At 51.5% G+C, this 24,752-nt stretch overlaps 2 protein-coding genes and 1 long non-coding RNA gene across 4 annotated transcripts in view; 2 read left to right on the top strand and 1 right to left on the bottom strand.

The window, feature by feature from the left end:
• Positions 1–19,469, top strand: part of tktb (transketolase b) — a 24,541-nt gene extending 5,072 nt beyond the window's left edge. The window contains exons 3-14 of the mRNA XM_070874757.1: positions 1,313–1,426; positions 3,623–3,720; positions 4,930–5,121; positions 7,294–7,421; positions 7,651–7,844; positions 8,506–8,670; positions 9,931–10,087; positions 10,854–10,984; positions 11,681–11,764; positions 12,308–12,404; positions 14,461–14,580; positions 18,826–19,469. Coding sequence (XP_070730858.1) covers positions 1,313–1,426; positions 3,623–3,720; positions 4,930–5,121; positions 7,294–7,421; positions 7,651–7,844; positions 8,506–8,670; positions 9,931–10,087; positions 10,854–10,984; positions 11,681–11,764; positions 12,308–12,404; positions 14,461–14,580; positions 18,826–18,998 — 1,653 coding nt within the window. The 3' untranslated portion in view covers positions 18,999–19,469. The remainder of the gene's footprint in view (positions 1–1,312; positions 1,427–3,622; positions 3,721–4,929; positions 5,122–7,293; positions 7,422–7,650; positions 7,845–8,505; positions 8,671–9,930; positions 10,088–10,853; positions 10,985–11,680; positions 11,765–12,307; positions 12,405–14,460; positions 14,581–18,825) is intronic.
• On the bottom strand, positions 19,233–24,752 carry LOC139258379 (uncharacterized). Its single transcript, XR_011592371.1, has 2 exons — positions 24,452–24,752; positions 19,233–21,420 (listed from the first exon to the last, which is right to left on the bottom strand). It is a non-coding gene; the product is annotated as an uncharacterized lncRNA (long non-coding RNA).
• LOC139258377 (protein bicaudal D homolog 2-like) overlaps positions 24,261–24,752 on the top strand; it is a 69,493-nt gene continuing 69,001 nt past the window's right edge. For both annotated transcript variants that reach the window (XM_070874756.1, XM_070874755.1), the window contains exon 1: positions 24,261–24,680. In XM_070874756.1, coding sequence (XP_070730857.1) covers positions 24,453–24,680 — 228 coding nt within the window. In that variant the 5' untranslated portion in view covers positions 24,261–24,452. The remainder of the gene's footprint in view (positions 24,681–24,752) is intronic.

Here is a 24,752-nt window from a genome sequence, read left to right as displayed (position 1 = left end):
AATTCCAAAGATTCACCTCCCTCTGAGTGAGTGAAGAAATTCTTCCTCATCTCAGTCCAAAATGGCCGAGCCCTTATCCTGAGACTGTGATCCCTGGTTCTAGACTCCCCAGCCTGGGGGAAACATCTACCCTGTCAAGCCCTGTAAGAATTGTGTCTGTTTCAGTGAGATCACCTCTCATTCTTCTAAACTCTAGGGAATATCGGCCCAGTCTGCTCAATCTCTCCTCCGAGGACAATCCCCCATCCCGGGAATCAGTCTGGTGAACCTTCGTTGCACCCCCACTAGTATATCCTTCCTGTTGATAAGGAGACCAGAACTGTGCACAGTGCTCCAGGCGTGCCTCAGCAAGGCCCTGTACAATTGTGCTGGTACAATTCCAGTGATGTGTTCGTGGAGACAGACCAAGGGGCCTCCTGCTGCACTGCAATTTCTACAAGTCAAAAGGCAGTGACCCCAGCCAGCAGTTCATGTAGACAAGCCTCTGACCTCCTGCTCCCCAAGCATCGAAACTCCTTTGACCCTCAAATACCAACTCGCCGTGTACGCACAGCTGTGTGAAACCCAGCAACACACCTTCCCAAAACGCAGGAGGAGGCCCATTCAGCTCCCTCGAGCCTGCTGCACAAGAACAGGGCATTCAGCTCTCGAGCCTGTTCCGCCACTCAATGAGATCACGAGGCAGAGGAAACGTTACAGGGACCACCCTCAAAGCCTCTCTGATAAAGTGCAACATCCCCACCGACACCTGGGAGTCCCTGGGCCCAAAGATCAGTCCGCCCTAAGTGGAGGAAGTGCATCCAGGAGGGCGCTGAGCACCTAGAGTCTCGTCGCCGAGAGCGTGCAGAAACCAAGCGGAAGGAGCGTGCGACAAACCAGTCCCACCCTCCCCTTCCCTCAACCACTGTCTGTCCCACCTGTGACAGGGACTGTGGTTCCCATATTGGACTATTCAGTCACCTAAGGACTCATTGTTAGTGGAAGCAAGTCTTCCTCGATTCCCAGGGACTGTGGATGATGATGATGGCTGATCTGTATCTTAACTCCATTTTGCTTGCCTTGGTTCCTTAGCCTTCACTACCCTTGCCCAACCAAACAAAAACCTCCACAGACCCCTACGTTTTGAGGGAGTGGGGGAGATGGTTTCTCCCAGCTGTTTATGTAGCTGCCCACAGTTGTGGATTGTTCGATGCCGTGGTGCCCCATAGTAAATTGGGGGCCTTGTGTATCCAGGGTGTGAGGGACGTGTTTGCTGATGGCCTTTGATTGTGAGGTCGCTTTGATCCACAACCTCTCCCCTCTCTCGACACAGGGCCACGCGGCACCCATTCTCTACGCGGCCTGGGTGGAGGCGGGTTACGTGAAGGAGTCCGAACTCATGAAGCTGCGCAAGATGGGCTGCCCTCTGGAAGGACATCCCACTCCTGTAAGTTTGACCCCCGATCGGTTGCGGATCGAAGTCTCTGATTGTATTGGCTGCTCGCGATAGAGGAGACCGAGTGTAGATTGGGTGAGCGCCTCGCGGAACACGTCTGTTCGCTCCGTGAGCGTGACCCCCGAGCTTTCGGTCACTAATTCTCCACGACCTCTCTGACCCCTGCATTGTTCCAATGGCGCTCAATGTAAGCTCGAAGAACAGCACCTCATCTTTCAATTGGGCACTTTACAGTCTTCAACTCAACAAGTTCAATCATTTCAAACCATAACCTCTGCCCCTATTTGTTTTGCTGTTTCTGCCTTTCCCATTCACACCCAATCCAGACCCATCTTTTTGTTTCTTACTTGTTCCATTACCGTCTCCTTTGGCCTCGCCCCATCGTCCCTTTTGTCATTGAATCTCTCCCTAGCCACCCCGTCACAGACCCTTCCCTTCTGTTCCTTGCTCCCTTTCCCTGCCCCCCACACATTTGCCTAAAACCTGTCGCGTCTCTAAACTTTTTTCCAACCCTGACAAAGGGTCACCGACCTGAATCGTTGGCTGTTCCTCCCTCTGCGGATGCTGTCCGACCCGCTGAGTATTTCCAGACTTTCGCTCTGTATTCCCTTTTAATGTTATCCGCCTGTGTGGCCCCTTTAAGGGCTGGGCGAGCTGCCTGTGTGGCCCCTTTAAGGGCCGGGCGCGCCTGTGCAGAGCTGCAGGGCACTATCCGGTTGCCCAGTGTTGACCCCAACAAACCGCCCCATCTACTCCCTTCCTACCTTGGCCATGCCACAATACCTTGCTTTCCCTCTGAATGGATTGGTACAACTTGAGACAGCAATATTTTTGGTCATTTATTACTGACACAACAATAAACTAAATCCAGGATCCCCACCTTTTTTCCTTCTCTGGTCCCCCTCCTGTGTTTTCGCAATTCCGTGGACCCCGGGTAACGCAAGTCTTCATTCTGTGTTTTTAAAAAAAAAAAGTTATACCGAGAAAACATAGAAAATAGGTGCACGAGCAGGCCATTCGGCCCTTCAAGCCTGCACCACCATTCAATAAGATCAGGACTGATCATTCACTCGACCCCATTCCTGCTTTCTTTCCATACCCCTTGATCCCTTTAGCCGTAAGGGCCACATCTTATTCCCTCTTGAATATATCCAAAATAACTGGCATCAACAACTGTCTGCGGCAGGGAATTCCACAGGTTAACAACTCTGAGTGAAGAAGTTTCTCCTCACCTCAAGCCGAAATGGCTTACCCCTTATCCTGAGACTGTGACCCCCTGGTTCTGGACTTCCCGCATCTAACCTGTCCAGTCCCGTCAGAATTTTATGTGTTTCTATGAGATCCCCTCTCATTCTTCTAAACTCCAGAGTATAAAGGCCTAGTCGATCCAGTCTTTCTTCATATGTCAGTCCTACCATCCCGGGAATCAGTCTGGTGAACCTTCGCTGCACTCCCTCAATAGCAAGAACGTCCTTCCTCAGATTAGGAGACCAAAACTGAACACAATATTCCAGGTGAGGCCTCACCAAGGCCCTGTACAACTGCAGTAAGACCTCCCTGCTCCTATACTCAAATCCCCTCGCTATGAAGGCCAACATACCATTTGCTGCCTTCACCGCCTGCTGTACCTGCATGCCAACTTTCAATGACTGATGTACCATGACACCCAGGTCTCATTGCACCTCCCTTTTTCCTAATCCGTCACCATTCAGATAATGGTCTGCCTTCCTGTTTTTGCCCCCAAAATGGATAACCTCACATTTATCCACATTATACTGCATCTGCCATGTATTTGCCCACTCACCTAACCTGTCCACAAGTCGGCCTGCAGCCTCTTGGCGTCCCCCTCACAGCTCACACCGCCACCCAGCTTAGTGTCATCTAAACTTGGAGATATTACACTCAATACACATTTCTACAGCCTCTTTCACGACCACCGGACGTCCCAAAGTGCTTTACATCGCTTCTCCCCAGTGTCCTGGACCCACTTTGTTTAAAACCCAGATGATCTGGACAGCTGTCTCATCGCTGTTTGTGGGATTTTGCACAAATTGGCTGCCGCGTCTCCCCACCTCCCAACACAAGTACTTCGTTGCCTGTGAAGTGCCGTGGGACCTCCCGAGGATGTGCTGGGCGCTGGCGATATGCAGGTTCTTTGTCTTAACCCACGTGCTCTTGTCTCTGCAGAAACTGGCCTTTGTTGACGTGGCCACGGGATCGCTGGGTCAGGGTCTGGGTGCAGCCTGCGGAATGGCCTATACTGGGAAATACTTCGACAAAGCCAGGTAACGGCAGAGGTGGAGGGCTCCGACCATGGCCTTCCCTTCTCTTCCTCCCGCAGAAAATTCTCTGATTTATTCATTCTCACGGGATGTGGGTGTCGCTGGCAAGGCTGGCGTTCATTGCCCATCCCTAATTGCCCCTTGAGAAGGTGGTGGTGAGCTGCCGCCTTGAACCACTGCAGTCCGTGTGGTGAAGGTGCTCCCACAGTCCTGTTGGGGAGGGAGTTCCAGGATTGTGACCCAGCGACGATGAAGGAACGACCGATATATTTCCAAGTCGAGGGATGGTGTGTGACTCGGAGGGGAACGTGGAGGTGGTGGTGTTCCCAGGCGCCTGCTGCTCTTGGCCTTCTAGGCGGTAGAGGTCGAGGGTCTGGGAGGTGCTGCCGAAGAAGCCTTGAAGCGACAGAAATCGGGGCACGCGCAGGAGGCCAGAATTGGAGGGCAGAGATCTCGGAGGGATGAGATTAGAGAGATAGGAAGGGGCGAGGGCCACGGAGGGATTTGGGGAGGTAAAAGGATGAGAATTTTAAAATTGAGGCGTGGCTGGGCCGGACCGGAAGCCAATGTAGATCGTCGAGCACAGCGAGGGTGATGGGTGAATGGGACTTAGTCCTAGAGCGTAGGAACAGCAGCTCTTGAATCGGCTAGTGTCGGGTGGTATAGTTTAAGTTTTAGGTAGCGGTGGAATCTGGAAGGGCTGGATTCCTCCTCACACTGTCTGGCACGAACTTCTGCTGTATAAACAGAGCTCCCTTTCATCAACCCAAACCTACTGCTGTCTATTCTTCCCCTCCCCTTCCCCCACCACAAATCTCCTGCTCCAGTCTTTACCAGTTAACCTCCAGCCCATTTACAGATTGAGGCACTTTCAAAACAGGAATAACTGGAATTCTTCGGTTTAATTTTTAAATCCATTCCTTCCCTGTAGTTGAGTTTGCTGATGTGTCTGAGCGAGAGTTGTGCATTTGGCTCCCTGATCTGCTGGATCACGGATTGGCGCTCCCTTGGTGTCGCCCCCTCCGACGGCACTGAGGGAGCGCCGCGCTGCCATTGGGAGTGTCGGGCCTGGATTACGGGACACGAGGGGAGAGTGAGACCTGCTAAGGAACGGCCAGCCTTCTGCAGTAAGTCCGCGGGGGGGGGTGGTGGGCACTATGAAAAGTTGTGTCGGAACAGTTTTTGCAATGAATTGATTGGTCTCTCTTTTAGTTACCGTGTGTACTGCCTGATTGGAGATGGCGAGTCCTCTGAAGGTTCTATCTGGGAGGCCATGGCCTTTGCCTCCTTCTACAAGCTGGACAACCTGGTGGCCATCTTCGACGTCAACCGCCTGGGCCAGAGCGAGCCAGCGCCCCTCCAACACGACATGGCAACGTACCAGAAGCGATGTGAAGCCTTCGGGTGAGTGGGTGGTGAAATGGTGGCGCCTTTAACCTGATGCGGTTGTGGGCTACGGCCCAGAAACAGGCCACTGGGCCCCAGCGCTCTGTGCCGGGGTTTATGATCCACACCAGCCTCCTCTCACCCCTCCATCTCCTTCCATAACTGTCTCCTTCCATTCCTTTCACCCTCGTGTGTTTATCCAGCTTCCCCTTAAAGGAAGTGGAGCTGAGCCCAAGATCAGATCAGCCATGAACTTATTGAATGGCGGAGCAGGCTCGAGGGGCCGAATGGCTGAATCTCGCTCCTAATTCTTAATGTTCTTGTATTTCTGTGCTATTGACCTGAACCACTCCCTGTGGCAGCGAGTTCCACATTCTCACCGTTGTCTGGGGAAAGTCGTTTCTCCTGAATTCCCTCTTGGATTTATTACTGACTCTCTTTTTATATTGATGGTCTCTGGACTTTGCATTTACTTGTCTATCCATATCTTTAAAAGATGTATGTGCATACACTTCTCGTTTTTCCACCCGGATGTTCGCACTAACCAACATCTTTATGATCTGGTTGTTACCACATTCTTTGGATCTTGCTGTGCGCCCGTTTTCCTACATTACTACCGTGACCACACTTCCCAAGTACTTGGTTGGTTGTGAAAGCCTCAGGTAGTCCTGAGGTGGTGAAATGCAAGGTCTGTCTTCTATGTAAATGTCATGCTGTAATTCCACCATCCCACCAGTGGTGGCTCTGCAGTGCCTTGGTTCTGCTTTTCCCTGACCCACGCTCTTCCCCAAATTTGCTGGCCATTTTGCTATTTTTTTTTTCCCGGTTGAATATCAAAATTCTTGCATCAAAATAAACTGAATGTGTGACTTCAAAAGGGCGGACAGAATCTCTCGTGCACTGGTCCATTCTAACATCATCCTTGCACCTTCTCCAGTGCCTCTTCATTTTATAATATGGAGACCGGAACTGTGTACGGTGCTCCCAGTAACCAAGCTTCTATGGCCCCAAGTTTCCACACGCGGCAAAACAGGCACCCCTCCGAGCTGGGCGCCGGAAACGGCGCCTGAAAAAAAACCACACTATTCTCGAGCGCTTTGCAGCTCGATGTCAGCTTGGCGCGGCGCCCAGGGGGCGGAGCCTACCACTCGCGCCGATTTTGTAAGTAGCAGGGGGCGGGTACCATTTAAATTAGTTTTATTCGTGCCGGCTGGAGCGTTCGCACACGCGCAGTGTGAAGGAAACATTGGCACGCGGCCATTTTTGTAGTTCTTTGAAGCTGTTCAATTTTGAACATTTTTTAATAAAACCACATTGCCATCAGCACTGAGGCTTCTTGCAGCAGTGAGAAGGTGCAGGAAGCCTCAGAAGTTGAGGCAGCCGTTTCCTGACGGGCCCGACCGACGGCAGGGGGGGGTCACCCCCCGCCGTCAGGATCGGCTGCTGCGGGGTCGGGCCCTTACTGCCTCCTCCCCGCCCCCCCCCCCCTGCCGTCGGGAACGGCTGCCTCAACTTGTGAGGCTTCCTGCAGCCTTCTCCCTGCCTGAAGCACTTTCACACAGGTAGGAACATGGTTTATTTAATCTTTTCTTTGCTTATAAATTTTTATTCAGGTTGGAATTATTTGCATCAGTATAACTAAGGATTTATTGTAGAATGTAATGACTTCCCCACCACGTTCCCAATGCCTAATTTGTAACCTGCGCCTGATTTTCTTTTTAAATGTGTAGACGAGGTTTTTTCAGTTGCTCCATTCTAAGTTAGTTTGGAGTACGTTTTCACTGGAAACTTTCAAATCTGGCGTCAGTGGCCGGACTCTCCTCCTTTTTTGAAGAAAAAATTCTGTTCCAAAGTGAAACTGTTCTACCTGACTAGAACTGCAGAAAACTTAAATGTGGAGAATTGCGATTTCTAAGATACTCCATTCTCCACCAGTTGCTCCTAAAAATCAGGAGCAAATCAAGTGGAAACTTGGGGCCTATATGTCTAATTGAACTTCCCTGCTTTTTAATTTTATCCCTCTGGAAATTAACACCAATGCTTTGCTTGCTGTTTTTATATAACCTTGCTAATGTGCTTTTTAAATAATTTGTGACTGTGCTGCAAGAGCCCTTTTTGACACGGTTTCTGTGCTGTCTGACCTTGCTGTGCAGTCAGTGGGTGTAAAGGTGTTGTGTGATGTGTTGGTAGGTGGAACACTCATGTTGTGGATGGGCATGACGTGGAGGCTCTGTGCAAAGCCCTAGGGCAGGATGGCCAAGTCCGCAACCGACCAACGGCAATCGTTGCCAGAACCTTCAAAGGAAGAGGCATCAAAGGTCAGAGCATCGAGTGGCAGGTCATTGGGAGCGGGTCTTCCCCGGAGCTGCTCTCCCCAGCTCATACCCACCCTGCTCGGGGAGGGAGAGGCTCCCTCTCCTCTCTCTGTCCTGTGTGTGTGTCTCTCTGTCCTGTGTGTGTCTCTCTGTCCTGTGTGTGTGTGTGTCTCTGATGAGCAGAAACCATTAATTACTCCCCCTTCCCCCCCCCCCCCCGTTCTGTGTGCAGGGGTGGAGAACGAGGAGAACTGGCATGGCAAGCCAATTCCGAAAGATCGTGTGGAGGGAATTATTAAGGAAATCAACAGCCTGATCCAGAGCAGCGAGACCCTGAAACCAAGCCCTCCCAGCGAGAGTGCGCCGGTGATAGACATCACCGCCATCAGGATGACGTCTCCATCGACTTACAAGCTTGGTGACAAGGTCGGGCCAGTTAGTGCTGCAGATCTTGGTGCTTGATTAACTTTCTAGGTAGTGTCATAATGTACCGTACGAACAGGATTCGGCCCCTCGAGCCTGCTCCGCCATCCAATCAGATAACGGCTGATCATCAACCCTAACTCCATTTCCCCGCCTGATCCCTCGATTTCCCCTCGAGCCTCTTTAAATTATATGGAATCAGAAGGTCGGGGGTTCGAGCTGCCACTCGAGGGTCGAGCCCCATAATCCAGGCCCGACACTCGCCCAGTGCCAGCACTGAGGGGCGGCGCTGTTATGGGAATGCCGTGCTGTCGGAGGGGCGGTGCTGAGGGCATGCCGTGCTGTCGGAGGGGCGGCGCTGAGGGGGTGCTGTTGGAGGGAGTGCCGTGCTGTCGGAGGGGCTATCTTTCTGATGAAACATTAAAGCTGTGTGTACACTGGAATGTGAAAGATCCAATGACCACTATTTGAAAGGGAGCTATCCCCGGGGAGAAAGATGATCTCTGGTTTGGCCTCCGCTGGAGTTTTGTCCATTTCTGGGTACTGTTTCAGAATGTTCAAGCTTTGAATAAAATAAAAAGTTCACAGTGTAGATCTATAAACTTGTAGCGTGTTGAAATGTTGGGGTGTGTGTGTGTGTCTCATTCTATCCCTTCTCTCTCAGATTGCCACCCGCAAGGCCTATGGTCTTGCCCTGGCAAAGCTCGGCCATGCCAATCAGCGGGTGATTGCCCTGGACGGTGACACCAAGAACTCCACCTTTTCTGATCTCTTCCGCAAGGAGCACCCGGAGCGGTTCATTGAGTGTTTCATTGCGGAGCAGAACATGGTGAGTGCGGTGGGAATTGGCTTTGGGTCTGGCTCGGATCCAGCACCGTAACCGGCCAATCAGTCCATGCCGGGTGCTCACGTTCCACACGAGTCCCTTCCCTCCCAACGTGAGGGATTGTCATTATTATTTGGGAGCGCTAAGGCTCCGGGACCTGAAGGTTTCCACTCCCCCCGGGTATTAAATTGCAGCGGTGTCTGTCATGACTTTGAAAGTGGTCCCGTTGGACTAACTGCCAGCGTTGCTCTGTTATTTGAGGGGTGGGGGAGGAGAGGAACTGGGCAGCTACAGGTCTGCCGGTCGTGGGGATTCTACAAGAATTTGTCCATTGGGGACGGAGGAATAATGACCTGAATTTGGGTACACAGGGCATAATTTTAAAGGTTGCCACTGATCCGATACTCTAATGTAGTAAACGGGAGGAACAGACTTCAGGAGGTGGCACACTGTTGCAATGGGCAGACGTGGCAAATGCCGAGAAGTGTGAAGTGATGCGATATAAACTGCCGGGTACTATTGTAAAGTGGTTGCAGGAACTGAGACAGTGGCTGTACCTACACACATAGACTGATCCAGCACTGAAGGAGGCCACTCGGCCTATTGTGTCCATGCCAGCTCTTTGAAAGAGCGTTCCAATTTGTCCCACTCTCCCCAGCGCTTTTCCCCCCTTGAGAGTGGGATTAATTAGATTGCTCATTCAACACCATCCAGGACAAAGCAGCTGCTTGATCAGCACGCTACCCACCACCTTCAACACTCTCTCCCTCCACCACCGGCGCACCGTGGCTGCAGTGTGTACCATCTACAAGATGCACTGCAGCAACTCGCCAAGGCTTCTTCGGCAGCACCTCCCAAACCCGCGACCTCTACCACCTAGCAGTGCAGCAGGCGCATGGGAACACCACCACCTCCAAGTCTCTTACCATCCTGACTTGGAAATATATCGGTCGTTCCTTCATCGTCGCTGGGTCACAATCCTGGAACTCCCTCCCTAACAGCACTGTGGGAGCACCTTCACCACACGGACTGCAGCAGTTCAAGAAGGCGGCTCATCTCCCTCCACCTTCTCAAGGGGCAATTAGGGATGGGCAATAAACACCGGCCTTACCGGAGAGTGAACATTTGAGAGCTGACACTGGCATGATAGAATGGCCTCCTGTGCTATGTCATTCTATTGAAGAAATTGGGTTAGGGGTAAATGGCGTTGCATTGAATGGCAGAGCTAACCTCTTCCTTCCTCTTTCCCTTTGGGGTGTCTAGATCAGTGTTGCCATTGGCTGTGCCACCCGGGACCGCACGGTGGCCTTTGCCAGCACCTTTGCTGCGTTCTTCTCCCGTGGCTACGACCAGATCCGCATGGCTGCCATCTCTGAGAGCAACGCCAACTTCTCTGGGTCCCACTGCGGCATCTCCATCGGTGGGTGTCTGTGTTACCGAGCGCTGGGGCGAATGGGGAGGTGTAGCGGGGGGTGGGATTTCCTCAGTTGCGAAGCCATCAGAATCGTGGCTCCCGAAATTCCTGGGGGTCGGTGCGGAGAGCGAGATTTCTGCAGTGTGGGGGGAAGGAAAAGAGAAATAGTCTTTACTTCTACAGTGCCTGTCGCAACCTTCGGAGGTCCCAAAGTGTCTCAGGAAATGATGTACCTCACAGTTGTAACGCAGGAAAATACAACAGTTAATGTGCACACAGCAAGATCCCACAAACCACAATTTGATAAATGACCCAGACCATCTGGGTTTTTTTTTTAGTGGTGGTGATTGAGTGATAAATATTGTCGCCAGGACACCAGGGAGAACTACCCCCCCCCCGCCCCCCCCGGCTCTTTCAATAGTGGCCACAGGATCTTTATGTCCCACCTTGGAGGGCAGAAAGGAGCTTCGGGTTTAACATCTCTTCTGAAATAGGGCCCCTCCGGCGGTGTGGGGCTCCCTCGGCAGGTTCAGCACTCCCTCCGCGTTCGAACAGCCTCTTCTTTCTGCGTTGTGAAATTCTTGCCCGTCTGAGCAAAGTGTTTGCACCACAGTAAAAGTGTTCCTCCAGCCATTGACCTTCCTGGGACATTCGTGTCTTGCATGTTGGGAAAGGATGTAGTACTTCATTTGGGATGGGGGTGTTGTCCTTGTGTAGCAGGAGATGTTGAGTTTTGTGCTTCCTCTCTCTCTCTCTCTCTCTCTCTCTCCAGGCGAAGACGGGCCTTCTCAGATGGCTCTGGAGGACATTGCCATGTTCCGGGCTATCCCAACGTGCACCGTCTTCTACCCCAGTGATGCCGTTTCCACGGAACGTGCGGTTGAGTTGGCGGCAAATACCAAGGTACCATCCTAGTAAGGGAGGGTCCCAATCATCTTGTAGCATCTCTGCAACTCTCCAAGATCTCTGTTCCTCCAACCCTGGTTTCATGCTCACCATTCCCTTCGCCCCACCATTGACAGCCGTGCTTTCAGTCTTCACTCAAAGGGTGGTGACTTTTAGTATTCTCTATCCCGGAGAGCTGTCGTTGAGTAGATTCAAGGCTGAGTTCGATAAGGTTTTGGACTCTAGGGAACGGGCAGGAAAAATTGAGGTGAAAGATCAGCCGTGATCTTACTGACGGGTGGAGCAGGCCTGCGGGGCTGTGTGGCTAACTCCTGTTTCTATTTCCCATTAGCCCTCTTGTGCGCTCTGACCTACATTGGCTCCCGGTCTGACATCGCCTAAATTTTAAAAATTCTTATCCTCGTATACAAATCCCTCCCTGGCCTCCTCCGCCCCCTCCCTATCTCTAACTTCCTACAACCCTCCGAGATTTCTGCGTTGCTCCAATTTTGGCCTCTTGAGCTACCTCGTATCACAGTATATACACTTTGACCCAGCTTTTGGTTGCCTGCCCCTAATGCCTCGTGGCTCGGTATCAAATGTTGATTTCGCTCCCGTGAAGCGCCACGGGACGTTTGACTACATTTAAGGCGCTGTATAAATAGTTGACAGCTATGGAGACAAATATTCCTATTTTATTTTTACTACTTTCAGGGAATTGGCTTCATTCGAACCAGCCGACCGGAGACTGCTGTTATTTACTCAAACGATGAGAAGTTTGAGATTGGCCAGGCCAAGGTAAGTGATTGCACAGATCTTCCCATTTCCCGATCCACGAGCCACCTCATCTGTCCATTTACCCACGGTACAAGGTGCATTTCTACAGTGTTTTACCCCCTCCGGATGTTCCAAAGTGCTTCACACCAATGAAGTACTTTGATTATTTCTAATGTAGGAAACGCGGCAGCCAATTTGCGCACAGCAAGCTCTCTCAAACCGCAACGTGATAATGATAGGATTGGTTTTTTTATGTTGGTTGTGGGATAAATATTGGTCCCAAGACACCAGGGAGAACTCCCCCTGCTCTTCCAATAGTGGCCGTGGGATCTTTTACATTATCCTGAGGGGGGCAGACGGGGACCTTGGTGCCGTCCCCCCGAGGCGAGTGCTGGGCCTGTGTTCCCTCGAGTGTAGAAGATTAAGGTTTGATCTAATCGAGGTGTTTAAGATAATTAAAGGCTTCGACAGGGTAGATAAACTCTCTCTCTCTCTCTCTCTCTCTCTCTCTCCTGGTGGGGGTGCTGGAGTGACTGTTTTTCACATTATATCTTGTGTTCTCAGGTCGTTCTCCAGAAGGAGACAGACAGCATCTTGGTAATCGGAGCTGGCATCACACTCCACGAGGCCCTGGCAGCAGCCAATCAACTCTCGGGAGAAGGTGAGTATTGACTCCCGCAGGACGGGAGGCCGCTGTTCGGTCCATCCTGCCTCGGCTCCTCGACAGAGCTATCTGATTTAGTCCCACTCCCTGCTGTATTAGTCTAAAACAAATCCAAATGCCCCACTCTCTCCCCTACCCCAGTATAAATCGTAGGCTCTTGTAGCACAGAAGGCCATTCAGCCCATCGTGCCTGTACTCGCTCTCTGACCAAGCAATGCAATAGTCCCACTTTGCCCACAGCCCTGCAGTTACTATTGAATCTTTGAGGCAGCGGGTTCCAGATCACAACTCGCTGCAGAAAAGCACTTCTCCTCCTCTTTGCCGATTTAATTTTCAATCTGTGTCCCTTTGGTCCTGCCAGAGGAAAGTTTTCCCCCAATCTACTGTCTCAGAATGCCGAGAGCAAAGCTGGCACTCTGTCCCCTCTGGGGCTGTGTAAAATCAAAGTCACTTCACCTTACAAACATTGCAAATGTAAGGCCCCTATTTAAAAAAGGAGGCAGACAAAAAGCAGGAAACTATAGAGCAGTTAGCCTGACATCTGTGGTTGAGAAAATGTTGGGAGTCCATTATTAAAGAAGCAGTAGCAGGATATTTAGAAAAGCAAAATTCGGTCAGGCAGAGTCAGCATGGGTTTATGAAGGGGAAGTCATGTTTGACAAATTTGATGAAGTTTTGAGGATGTAACGGATAGGTCGGATAAAGGGGAACCAGTGGATGTGGTGTATTTGGATTTCCAGAAGACATTTGACAAGGTGCCACATAAAAGGTTACTGCACAAAAGTTCACGGGGTTGGGGGTAATATATTAGCATGGACAGAGGATTAGCTAACGAACAGAAAACAGAGAGTCGGGATAAATGGTTCATTCTCTGGTTGGCAACCAGTAACTAGTGGGGTGCTGCAGGGATCAGTGCTGGGACCCCAACTATTTACAATCTATATTAACGACTTGGAAAAAGGGACTGAGTGTAACGTAGCCAAGTTTGTTGACGATACAAAGATGGGAGGAAAGGCAATGTGTGAGGACACAAAATCTGCAAAAGGACATAGACAGGCTCAGTGAGTGGGCAAAAATTTGTCAGATGGAATATAATGTTGGAAAGTGTGAGGTCAGGCACTTTGGCAAAAAAAAGTCCGAGCAAGTTATTATTTAAATGGAGAAAGATTGCAAAGTGCTGCAGTACAGCGGGACCTGGGGGTACTTGTGCATGAAACACAAGGTTAGTATGCAGGTACAGCAAGTGATCAGGAAGGCCAATGGAATCTTGGCCTTTATTGCAAAGGGGATGGAGTATAAAAGCAGGGAAGTCTTGCTCCAGTTATACAGGGTATTGGTGAGGCCACACCTGGAGTACTGCGTGCAGTTTTGGTCTCCGTATTTACGAAAGGATATACTTGCTTTGGAGGCAGTTCAGAGAAGGTTCACTCGGTTGATTCTGGAGATGAGGTTGACTTTTTGAGAAAAGATTGAGTAGGTTGGGCCTCTACTCATTGGCATTCAGAAGAATGAGAGGTGATCTTATTGAAACGTATAAGATTATGAGGGGGCTCGACAAGGTAGATACAGAGAGGATGTTTCCACTGATGGGGGAGACTAGAACTAGGGGGCATGATCTTAGAATAGGGGGCCGCCCATTTAAAACTGAGATGAGGAGAAATTTCTTTTGAGGGTTATAAATCTGTGGAATTCTCTGCCTCAGAGCTGGGACATTGAATATATTTAAGACAGAAATAGACAGTTTCTTAAACGATAAGGGGTTATGGGGAGCGGGCAGGGAAGTGGAGCTGAGTCCATGATTGGATCAGCCATGATCTTATTAAATGGCGGAGCAGGCTCGAGGGGCTGTATGGCTGACTCCTGCTCCTATTTCTGATCTTGAGATGGCAGTCTGTTCCAGCGGGTCACGATTCTCTGAAGAACCACCTCTTGACATCTAGCCTGGAACAACTAAGTTGTTACCCCTGGCTCCCCTGCCCTATCTAATTGGAACAAACAGCGAATCAACGAGTTCCCTTCATCGGCTCTGATTCAACCTTTCTTCTTTCAACAGGGGTCCACATCCGAGTCCTCGACCCGTTCACCATCAAGCCGCTTGATGCTGCCACCATCATCACCAATGCTCGAGCTGTGGGCGGACGCATCATCACAGTCGAGGATCATTATCATGAAGGTAACTGCTTGTGGCTCTTCCAGTGTCTCCGTTCCAACAGCGCGTGTGTGTGTATATTATATGTCCCCACCAGCGGCAGGTCGGGGCCATGGGCAGCGTACCACTTCAAGGTACAGCATGAGCTGGTGCAGGAGGGCGATGGCAGCAAAGAGGGATGTCACCAAGGTCCAGGGCGGTGATTGGAGCATGGGCAAGTACAGCAGGAGTGGCAAGGTCGGGGCGAAGGAGCGGCCAGAGATTGTAGAGGGAAGTGATCAGGGCCCAGGAGAGGCGAGGGCCCAGGGGCAGCACAGGCCCAGCCCACACTGTGATATGTGGGCGCACTAGGTCCGTGCAGCAGAGCTGGTCTCCAGTTGTCCTGGTTAACCCTTGTCCCTGGACCAAGACCTCACTCTATCAAGCCCGTGTGGTGGCTGGTGTACAACAGTCACCCCACGTTTATATAAAAAAAAAATCCATGCACAGGTACCTTCCACCCTTCAGGATGTAGTTTGGGATCTGGAATATTAGGTCCTTCATTGAAACACCTGTGAACTCATCCCTTTTTTGGCCTGGAAGCAAGTCATCCTCGCTTCGAGGGACGGCCGATGATACTAGAGAAGTTTCATTAGGACGTCCCGAAGGGTTTCACAGCCAATGAAGTGTGGTCACAAATGTAAAACGCGGCAACCAATTTGCACACAGCAAGGTCCCACAAATGGCGATCTGATGATTATCGGATCAGGAGGAGCCCATTTAGCCCCACGAGCCTGTTCCACCATTCAGTGAGCAGGGCTGATCTGTATCTTAACTCCATTTATCTGCCTTAGCCCCATATCCCTTTATACCATTGTCCAGCAAAAATCTATTTGGATTTTCAAAGATTAATTGAGTTTGCTTCTACTGCAAGTTCCACACCTGGCCATTCAATTAGTTGTGATCTCATTGAATGGAAACAGGCTCGTGCCCTGTTCTTGTGCAGCAGGCTCGAGGGGGCTGAATGGGCCGCCTCCTGCGTTTTGGGAAGGTGTTGCTGGGTTTTATACAGCTGTGTGTACACGGCGAGTTGGTATTTGAGGGTCAAAGGAGTTTCGACACTTGGGGAGCAGGAGGTCAGAGGCTTGTCTACATGAACTGCTGGCTGGGGTCACTGCCTTTTGACTTGTAGAAATTGCAGTGCAGCAGGAGGCCCCTTGGTCTGTCTCCATGAACACATCACTGGAATTGTACCAGCACAATTGTACAGGGCCTTGCTGAGGCACGCCTGGAGCACTGTGCACAGTTCTGGTCTCCAGAGGGCATATTTGCCTTGGAGTGATCCCTGGGCTGAGGATTGTCCTGAGGAGAGATTGAGTAGAACAGGCCTATATTCTCGTTTAGAAGAATGAAATATATTAAGATTGAGAGGGATTGACCGTGTAGAAGGGTGTTTCCCCCGGGCTGGGGAGTCTAGAACCAGGGGTCTCAGGATAAGGGGTCAGCCATTTAGGACTGAGATGAGGAAGAATTTCTTCTCTCGGGGGTTGTGCGTCCCATAATCTAGGCCCAACACTCTTCCTTCCCTCTCCCCGCCCCGCACCAGAACTGAGGGAGCGCCGCACTGTCGGAGGGGCGGTACTGAGGGAGCGCTGCGCTGTCGGAGGTGTTGACCTTCAGATGACACGTTAAACCCAAGGGTGTGTCTGCCCTCTCGGGTGGTCCATTAAAAATCCAACGGCCACTATTGGTAGAAGAGCAGGGGGAGTTCTCCCTGGGGCTAATATTTATCCCTCAACCAACATCACTAGAAACATAGAAAATAGGTGCAGGAGTAGGCCATTCAGCCCTTCGAGCCTGCACCACCATTCATTACGATCATGGCTGATCATTCCCTCAGTACCCCTTTCCTGCTTTCTCTCCATATGCCTTTAGACGTAAGGGCCATATCTTGATGCCAGTTCATTGGACATATTCAACAACTCTCTGGTAGGGAATTCCACAAGTTAACAACTCTTGAGTGAAGTTTCTCCTCATCTTGGTCGTAAATGGCTTACCCCTTATCCTTAAGACTGTCCCCTGGTTCTGGACTTCCCCAACATCGGGAATGTTCCTGCATGTAACCTGTCCAGTCCTGTCAGAATTTTGTGTTTCTATGAGATTCCCCCCTCATCCTTCTAAACTCCAGTGTATAAAGGCCCAGTCGATCCAGTCTCATTATATGTCAGTCCAGCCATCCCACGAATCAGTTTGGTGAACCTTCGCTGTACTTCCTCAATAGCAAGAACATCCACAGATTAGGAGACCAAAACTGAACACAATATTCCAGGTGAGGCCTCACTTAAGGCCCTATACAACTGTAGTAAGACCTCCCTGCTCCTATACTCAAATCCCCTAGATATGAAGGCCAACATACCATTTGCTGCCTTCACCGCCTGCTGTACCTGTATGCCAACTTTCAATGACTGATGTACCATGACACCCAGGTCTCGTTGCACCTCCCCTTTTCCTAATCTGCCACCATTCAGATAATAATCTGCCTTCGTGTTTTTGCCACCAAAGTGGATAACCTCACATTTATCCACATTATACTGCATCTGCCATGCATTTGCCCACTCACCTAACCTGTCCAAGTCACCCTGCAGCCTCTTAGCGTCCTCACAGCTCACACCGCCACCCAGCTTAGTGTCGTCTGCAAACTTGGAGATATTACACTCAATTACTTCATCTAAATCATTGATGTATATTGTAAATAGCTGGGGTCCCAGCACTGAGCCCTGCAGCACTCCACTAGTCACTGCCTGCCATTCTGAAAAGGACCCGTTTATCCCGACTCTCTGCTTCCTGTCTGCCAACCAGTTCTCTATCCACGTCAGTACATTACCCCCAATACCATGTACTTTAATTTTGCACACCAATCTCTTGTATGGGACCTTGTCAAAAGCCTTTTGAAAGTCCAAATACACCACATCCACTAGTTCTCCCTTGTCCACTCTACCAGTTACATCCTCACAAAATTCTAGAAGATTTGTCGAGCATGATTTCCCTTTCATAAATCCATGCTGACTTGGACCGATCCTGTCCCTGCTTTCCAAATGCGCTGCTATTTCATCTTTAACAATTGATTCCAACATTTTCCCCACTACTGATGTCAGGCTAACCGGTCTATAATTCCCTGTTTTCTCCCTCCTTAAGTGATGTTACATTAGCTACCCTCCAGTCCATAGGAACTGATCCAGAGTCGAATGACTGTTGGAAAATGATCACCAATGCATCCACTATTTCTAGGGCCACTTCCTTAAGTACTCTGGGATGCAGACTATCATGCCCTGGGAATTTATTGGCCTTCAATCCCATCAATTTCCCTAACACAATTTCCTGCCTAATAAGGATTTCCTTCAGTTCCTCCTTCTCACTAGACCCTCGGTCCCCTAGTATTTCCGGAAGGCTATTTGGTTCTGTCTTCACAAAGGAAGACACAGTATTTATTTAACTGTCTGCCATTTCTTTGTTCCCCTTATAAATTCACTTGAATCTGACTGCAAGAGACCTACGTTTATCTTCACTAATCTTTTTCTTTTCACATATCTATCGAAGCTTTTGCAGTCAGTTTTTATGTTCCCTGCAAGCTTCCTCTCATACCCCCTCCTAATGAAACACATTGTCTTCCTCTGCTGAATTCTAAATTTCTCCCAGTCCTCAGGTTTGCTGCTTTTTCTGGCCAATTTATATGCCTTTTCCTTGGATTTAACACTATCCTTAATTTCCCTTGTTGGCCACGGTTGAGTCACCTTTCCCATTTTGTTTTTGTTACTCCAGTCAGGGATGTACAATTGCTGAAGTTCATCCGTGATCTTTAAATGATTGCCATTGCCTATCCACCGTCAACCCTTTATCATTCGCCAGTCTATTCTAGCCAATTCACGTCTCATATCATCGAAGTTACCTTTCCCTAAGTTCAGGACCCTAGTCTCTGAATTAACTGTCACTCTCCATCTTAATAAAGAATTCTACATATTGTCACTCTTCCCCAAGGGGCACCTCTCAACATAACATAAAATAGACAATCTGGGTCATTATCACATTGCTATATGTGGGAGCATGCTGTGCACAAATTGGCTGCCGTGTTTTCTACATTACAAGTGACCGCAATTCAAAAAGTCCTTCGTTGGCTGTGAGGTGCTTTTGTGACGTTCTGAGGTTGTGATGGGTGCTGTAGAAATGCCAGTCTGTCTTTCCCCCCTCCCTGGCCCATTTCACCAACACTCCTCTCTCTCTCTCTCTCTGCAGGTGGTCTGGGGGAAGCAGTGGCGTCTGCGGTGAGCTTGGAGCCGGGGATCCTCGTCCATCGCCTGGCCGTGAGCGGAGTCGCCTGGAGTGCCAAGCCCACCGAGCTCCTGGACGCGTTTGGCATCAGCGCCGGCTCCATCGTGGCCGCTGTGCACTCTGCCTTGGCAAACTGAGGCTGGGGTCAGCCTGCCCGGGTATGTGCAGGTACAGCGGGGGTGGGGGAGAGAGAGAGAAAGAGAAACCACTCTACTGACCAGAGGGCCCAACTGATGCCTTGTCCCCAACAGTCAGGCTGGCTGATGGGCTTGTCAAGGTCAAACATCAGTTTGGGTGCCACCGGTTAATGGACTTTCCTTCTCTGCAAACGCTCGTGACCCTCCAACCCCGCTGCACCAGTACTCTATGGAAGAAGCTTTACTTGAACATTCCTGTTCCTCTGCTAATGGTCCAACTAGAACATGAACCAAACTGGCTCATAGTGCTGCTAGGCTAGGCTGCCCCCTTGCCCATGGCTTGTATGTTGGTAATGGGCTCAAGCGTGGGAGGTGGGGCCGGTGATGATTGGGGACCAACAATGTGAATTCCAGCAATGGCTTGAGAATGGATCACTCGGCATCTTAATAAAGCTTGACCATTCCTTGGCAGTCTCGACTCCTTTTAATATCTTCCCATGGCTCTGTGTGTGTGTGTGTGTGTGTGTTGTTGCTGAGGTGGAGTCAGCGATTAGCCCTCTCTCCCTTCTGTGCAGCAGTCTGTACTGGAGTGTCAGCCTAGCTTTTTGTGCTAGTGTTTCCTGCAGTAGGTCTTGAACCCCTGACCTGAGACGAGGTTGGTTGATAGTCAATTATGGCACAGGAGGAGGCCATTTGGCCCATCAAGTCCATGCCTGGGCAATCCAGTCAGCCCCATGCCCCCACTCTAACCCGGAGCCCTGCAAGTTTATTTCCCCCAAGTCCCGATCCAATTTCCTTTTGAAATCATTGATCGTCTCTGCTTCCCCTATCCTTGTAGGCAGCGAGTTCCAAGTCATTACCACTCGCTGCGTGAAAATATTCTTCCTCACATCCTCCCCGCCCCCCCCCCCCCCATCTCTTGCCCAAAACCTTCAATCTGTGTCCCCTAATCCTGTACCATCAGCTAATGTGAACAGCCTTTCTCTGTCTACATTATCCAAACCCGTCAATCTTGTACACCTCTATCGAATCGCCCCTCGACGACCTCTGCTCCAAGGAGAACAACCCAGCTTCTCCAACCTAACCTTGTAGCTAAAATCCCTCACCCCTGGAACCATTCTGGCAAATCTCCTCTGCATCCTCTCGGGACTTCACATCCTTCCTATGTGTGGTGACCGGAACTGGATGCAACATTCTAACTATGGCCTACCCCGAGCATTATAAAGGTTCAGCATAACTTCCCTGCTTTTGTACTCAATACCTCTATTTATGAAGCGTAGGATCTCATGAGCTTTGTGAACGACTCTCAATGTGTCCTGCCACCTTCAAAGATTGATGCACATGTCCCTCTGTCCCTGCACACACTTTAGAACTGTGCCATTAAGTCTATAATGTCTCTCCCTATCCCTTCGGCCAAAATGTGTCACCTTACTTCTCTCAACTTCCATCTGCCGATCCCTGTCCTGTTGCAGTTAATTGGTATTATCCTACGTTTGCCACACCTGAGTTTGGTATCATTGGCAAAATTTGAAATCTTGCTATAGATAATAGTTCTGCACCAATCCTTGTGTGGGTGGGTACAGGGTTGGGATTTATAGCAATGTCAATGAATACTGGCTGTTTGAGAGCATCGCTGCCCAGCCTGAGCCGATCCTGGCCTAGGTTCACCACAAACCTGGGCTTGCTTTTCTTTAGCTCAGGAAGAGAACCCAATCGACACCTACGAGAAGTTTGTATTTATGCTCAGGACGTGGGCAAGGTCCAGCATTTATTGCCCCTTGAGAAGGTGGTGGTGAGCTGCCGCCTTGAACTGCTGCAGTCCGTGTGGTGAAGGTGCTCCCACAGTGCTGTTAGGGAGGGAGTTCCAGGATTGTGACCCAGCGATGATGAAGGAACGGCCGATATATTTCCAAGTCAGGATGGTGTGTGACTCGGAGGGGAACGTGGAGGTGGTGGTGTTCCCATGGACCTGCTGCCCTTGTCCTTCTAGGCGGTAGAGGTCGTGGGTTTGGGAGGTGCTCCCAAAGAAGCCTTGGCGAGTTGCCGCAGTGCATCTTGTAGATGGTACACACTGCAGCCACAGTCGGAGGGGCGGTGCCGAGGGAGCGCTGCGCTGTCGGAGCTGAGAGACGTGTTGAAGTGGAGAAAGTCAAGTCCTTTTATATAGTGCCGATAGCCGCTTCATCGCTCAACCTCCGACACGCGAAGCTTATGAGGTCACGCATAGGGTCAGCATGATGCAACATTGGGAGAATAATGTCCGACGATTCCGGGCTCCGGCCCTGCCCTGTTGCTAAGGGCATTTTTCAATGTCTTGGCCAGTTTAAAATGCTGATTAAAATTTCCATCTGCACGATTTTCTCGTGCACATTCTGTTGACTTCAGGGCAGGAGCCGTTCCCAGGAACCAACTACTGAAGCTTCTGCAAGGAGACAAGGCTGGTAAGAATTTAAAACAACTCTACGTAGCAGTAAAACATCCTGTGTCGTTTCGCAGGAGCGGGACCAGACCCACAAATTTGACACCGAGCCATAATCAGGAGGTATTAGGGGCAGGTAACCAAAAGCTGAGTCACAGAGGGAGGTTTCAAGGAGAATCTTAGAGACGGTGGGTTAGGGAGGGAATTCCAGAGCTTGGTGCCCAGGCAGCTGAAGGCACAGCCACCTTTGGTGGAGCGATGGGAATTGGGGGATGGGTGAGAGGCCAGAATTGGAGGAGCGCTGAGATCTCGTGGAGTTGTAAGGCTGGAGGAGGTTGCAGAGATAGGGAGGGGTGTAGGGGCTGGAGGAGGTTACAGAGATAGGGAGGGTAGGGGCTGGAGGAGGTTACAGAGATAGGGAGGGGTGTAGGGGCTGGAGGAGGTTGCAGAGATAGGGAGGGGTGTAGGGGCTGGAGGAGGTTAGAGATAGGGAGGTGTGTAGGGGCTGGAGGAGGTTAGAGATAGGGAGGGTGTAGAGGCTGGAGGAGGTTAGAGATAGGGAGGGGTGTAGGAGCTGGAGGAGGTTACAGAGATAGGGAGGGGTGTAGGGGCTGGAGGTTGTTACAGAGATAGGGAGGGGTGTAGGGGCTGGAGGAGGTTAGAGATAGGGAGGGGTGTAGGGGCTGGAGGGGGTTACAGAGATAGGGAGGGGTGTAGGGGCTGGAGGAGGTTAGAGATAGGGAGGGGTGTAGGGGCTGGAGGTTACAGAGATAGGGAGGGGTGTAGGGGCTGGAGGAGGTTAGAGATAGGGAGGGGTGTAGGGGCTGGAGGAGGTTAGAGATAGGGAGGGATGTAGGGGCTGGAGGAGGTTAGAGATAGGGAGGGGTGTAGGGGCTGGAGGAGGTTAGAGATAGGGAGGGGTGTAGGGGCTGGAGGAGGTTAGAGATAGGGAGGGATGAGGCGAAGAAGCCACGGAGGAATTTGGACAAGAGAATGTGGAATTTTCAAATCGAGCCACTGTCGACTAGCGAGCTCAGGCGGGGGCGATGGGTGAATGGGACTCAAAGTTACAGCGGGGAAGGAGGCCATTCGGCCCATCGTGTCCGCGCCGGCCGACCAAGAGCCATCCCGGCCTAATCCCACTTTCCCGCTCCTGGTTCCGTAGCCCTGTGGGTTACGGCATTTCAAGCACACGTCCAAATGTGATGAGGGTGTCTGCCTCTACCACCCTTTAAGGCAGTGAGTTCCGCCCCAGACCCCCACCACACTCTGGGTGAAGACATTTCCCCCCAATTACTTTCAATCTCTGCCCCCTGGTTGTTGACCGCTCTGCCAAGGGAAACAGGTCCGTCCTATCCACTCTATCCAGGCCCCTCATCATTTTATACACCTCAATCAGGTCTCACCTCCGCCTCCTCTGTTCCAAGGAAAACAACCCTTGGCAGGGTTTTTCAGAACGCACAAAAATAGCAACTTAATCTGGCCTAACTTAGTTTGGAGTAAGTTTTAGCTGGCTAAACGTGCTTCATTGGCCAAAACAGGCATAAGTGCTGGTAGCGCCCCCTCTTGGGGGGAAAAAAAACTGAACTAAAAAAAAACCTAACTCACTTTCACTGGAGCAACTTAAATGGGGAGAATTGCAATTTTCCCTCCTCTGTTCCAAGGAAAACAACCCCAGCCTATCCAATCTTTCCTCAGCGCTAAAGTTCTCCAGTCCTGGTAACATCCTGGTAAATCTCCTCTGTACCCTCTCCAGTGCAACATCCTGGTAAATCTCCTCTGTACCCTCTCCAGTGCAACATCCTGGTAAATCTCCTCTGTACCCTCTCCAGTGCAACATCCTGGTAAATCTCCTCTGTACCCTCTCCAGTGCAACATCCTGGTAAATCTCCTCTGTACCCTCTCCAGTGCAACATCCTGGTAAATCTCCTCTGTACCCTCTCCAGTGCAACATCCTGGTAAATCTCCTCTGCACCCTCTCCAGTGCAATATCCTGGTAAATCTCCTCTGTACCCTCTCCAGTGCAATATCCTGGTAAATCTCCTCTGTACCCTCACAGCTCTCTGGTCCTCCAAGGAATGCATTGCTATCCCAGCCTGCACTGGGGCTGAGAAAGCCGCCTATCCAAGTCAGCGAGGGCTTTGCCTAGCAACCAGAGGACGGAGGCGTGGTCTGTGAGACAATTGTGGGATGTGGGGAAGCTGCAATCTGCTGCTCACCGCCCCACTTCCGCATTCCTCCGCTTCCTCCAATCAGGACCCAGCGTCGGTGTGACTGGCGGCGGCCTGGTCCAATCAGGGGCAAGTGGCCCCATTGTGCGCGCGGCTGCCTGAGCAGCCCTCCGGCAGGCAGACAGAGACAGACAGACAGGCAGGCGCGCGTGCGCACTCAAGCCGGCTCCTCCCCCCCGCCCACCACCACCACCGCCGCCGCGGTCCCCGCCCCACCAGCCACTTGATTGACAAGGGGGCCGCGCTCGCTTCGGATTGACCCGCCCCGGCTCCGGCCCCGGCTATCTCCGCCCACCCACTGGTGATCGACAGCAGACGCTCGGGTCCCGATTGGCTCATCCTTAGTTCTCGTGCGATCCGACACGCCCACACGCGCGCGCACGCTCGGAAGGGAGCCACGCCCATCTTTTGCGATTGACAGCCCGAGAGCGCCCGCCCTCCACTCTTCTGTGAGGCGACAAGACCGGACTCGGATCGCGATTGGCCGCCCGCTTTGGCTCCGCCCCCTTTGAGCGACAGGCGCGCGGGGAGGAGGAGGAGGAGGAGGAGAGCCTCCCGATTGGCCGAGCGCGCGCGGCGCGAGCGGCCAGAAAAGGGGGCGGGGCCTGCGCCGGGGGCCGGCGATTTGAATAAAAACCGTCAAGCGGCGTCCGCTGGCCGCCAGCGGCGTCACGTTCCCTTAAAGTCATCACATTTCAAAGAAAAAAAAAGTCGGCCAAAGAAGAAATGTGAGAACCCGTGGGGGGGGGAAGAAAAGTTTACCTCATAAACATTGTCAGGGCGGGAGAGCGAGAGAGACTAACCATGTCGGAGGCGGCGGCCCCGGAGCGGGAGGCCGAGGCAGAGGCGGCGGCGCTGCGGGCCGAGGTGCAGCGCCTGTCGGCCGAGCTGCAGGAGACGAGCGAGCAGAAGGTGCGGGCGGCGCACTACGGCCTGGCGGTGCTGGAGGAGAAGCAGGGCCTGCAGCAGCGGCACTCGGAGCTGGAGCGGGAGCACCGCGCGGCGGCGCACGAGCTCGAGCGGCTCAAGGAGGTGAGCGAGCCGCGAGAGAGAGAGGGAGGGAGGGAGAGAGGGTCCCGCCCATTGGTTACCTCGCGCTGTCAA

This window comes from Pristiophorus japonicus, unplaced genomic scaffold, assembly GCF_044704955.1.
Source record: "Pristiophorus japonicus isolate sPriJap1 unplaced genomic scaffold, sPriJap1.hap1 HAP1_SCAFFOLD_957, whole genome shotgun sequence".
NCBI classification, from domain to species: Eukaryota; Metazoa; Chordata; class Chondrichthyes; family Pristiophoridae; genus Pristiophorus; species Pristiophorus japonicus.
The sequence above is the reverse complement of the archived record's forward strand: the minus strand, read 5'-3'. Positions and strand labels throughout refer to the sequence as shown.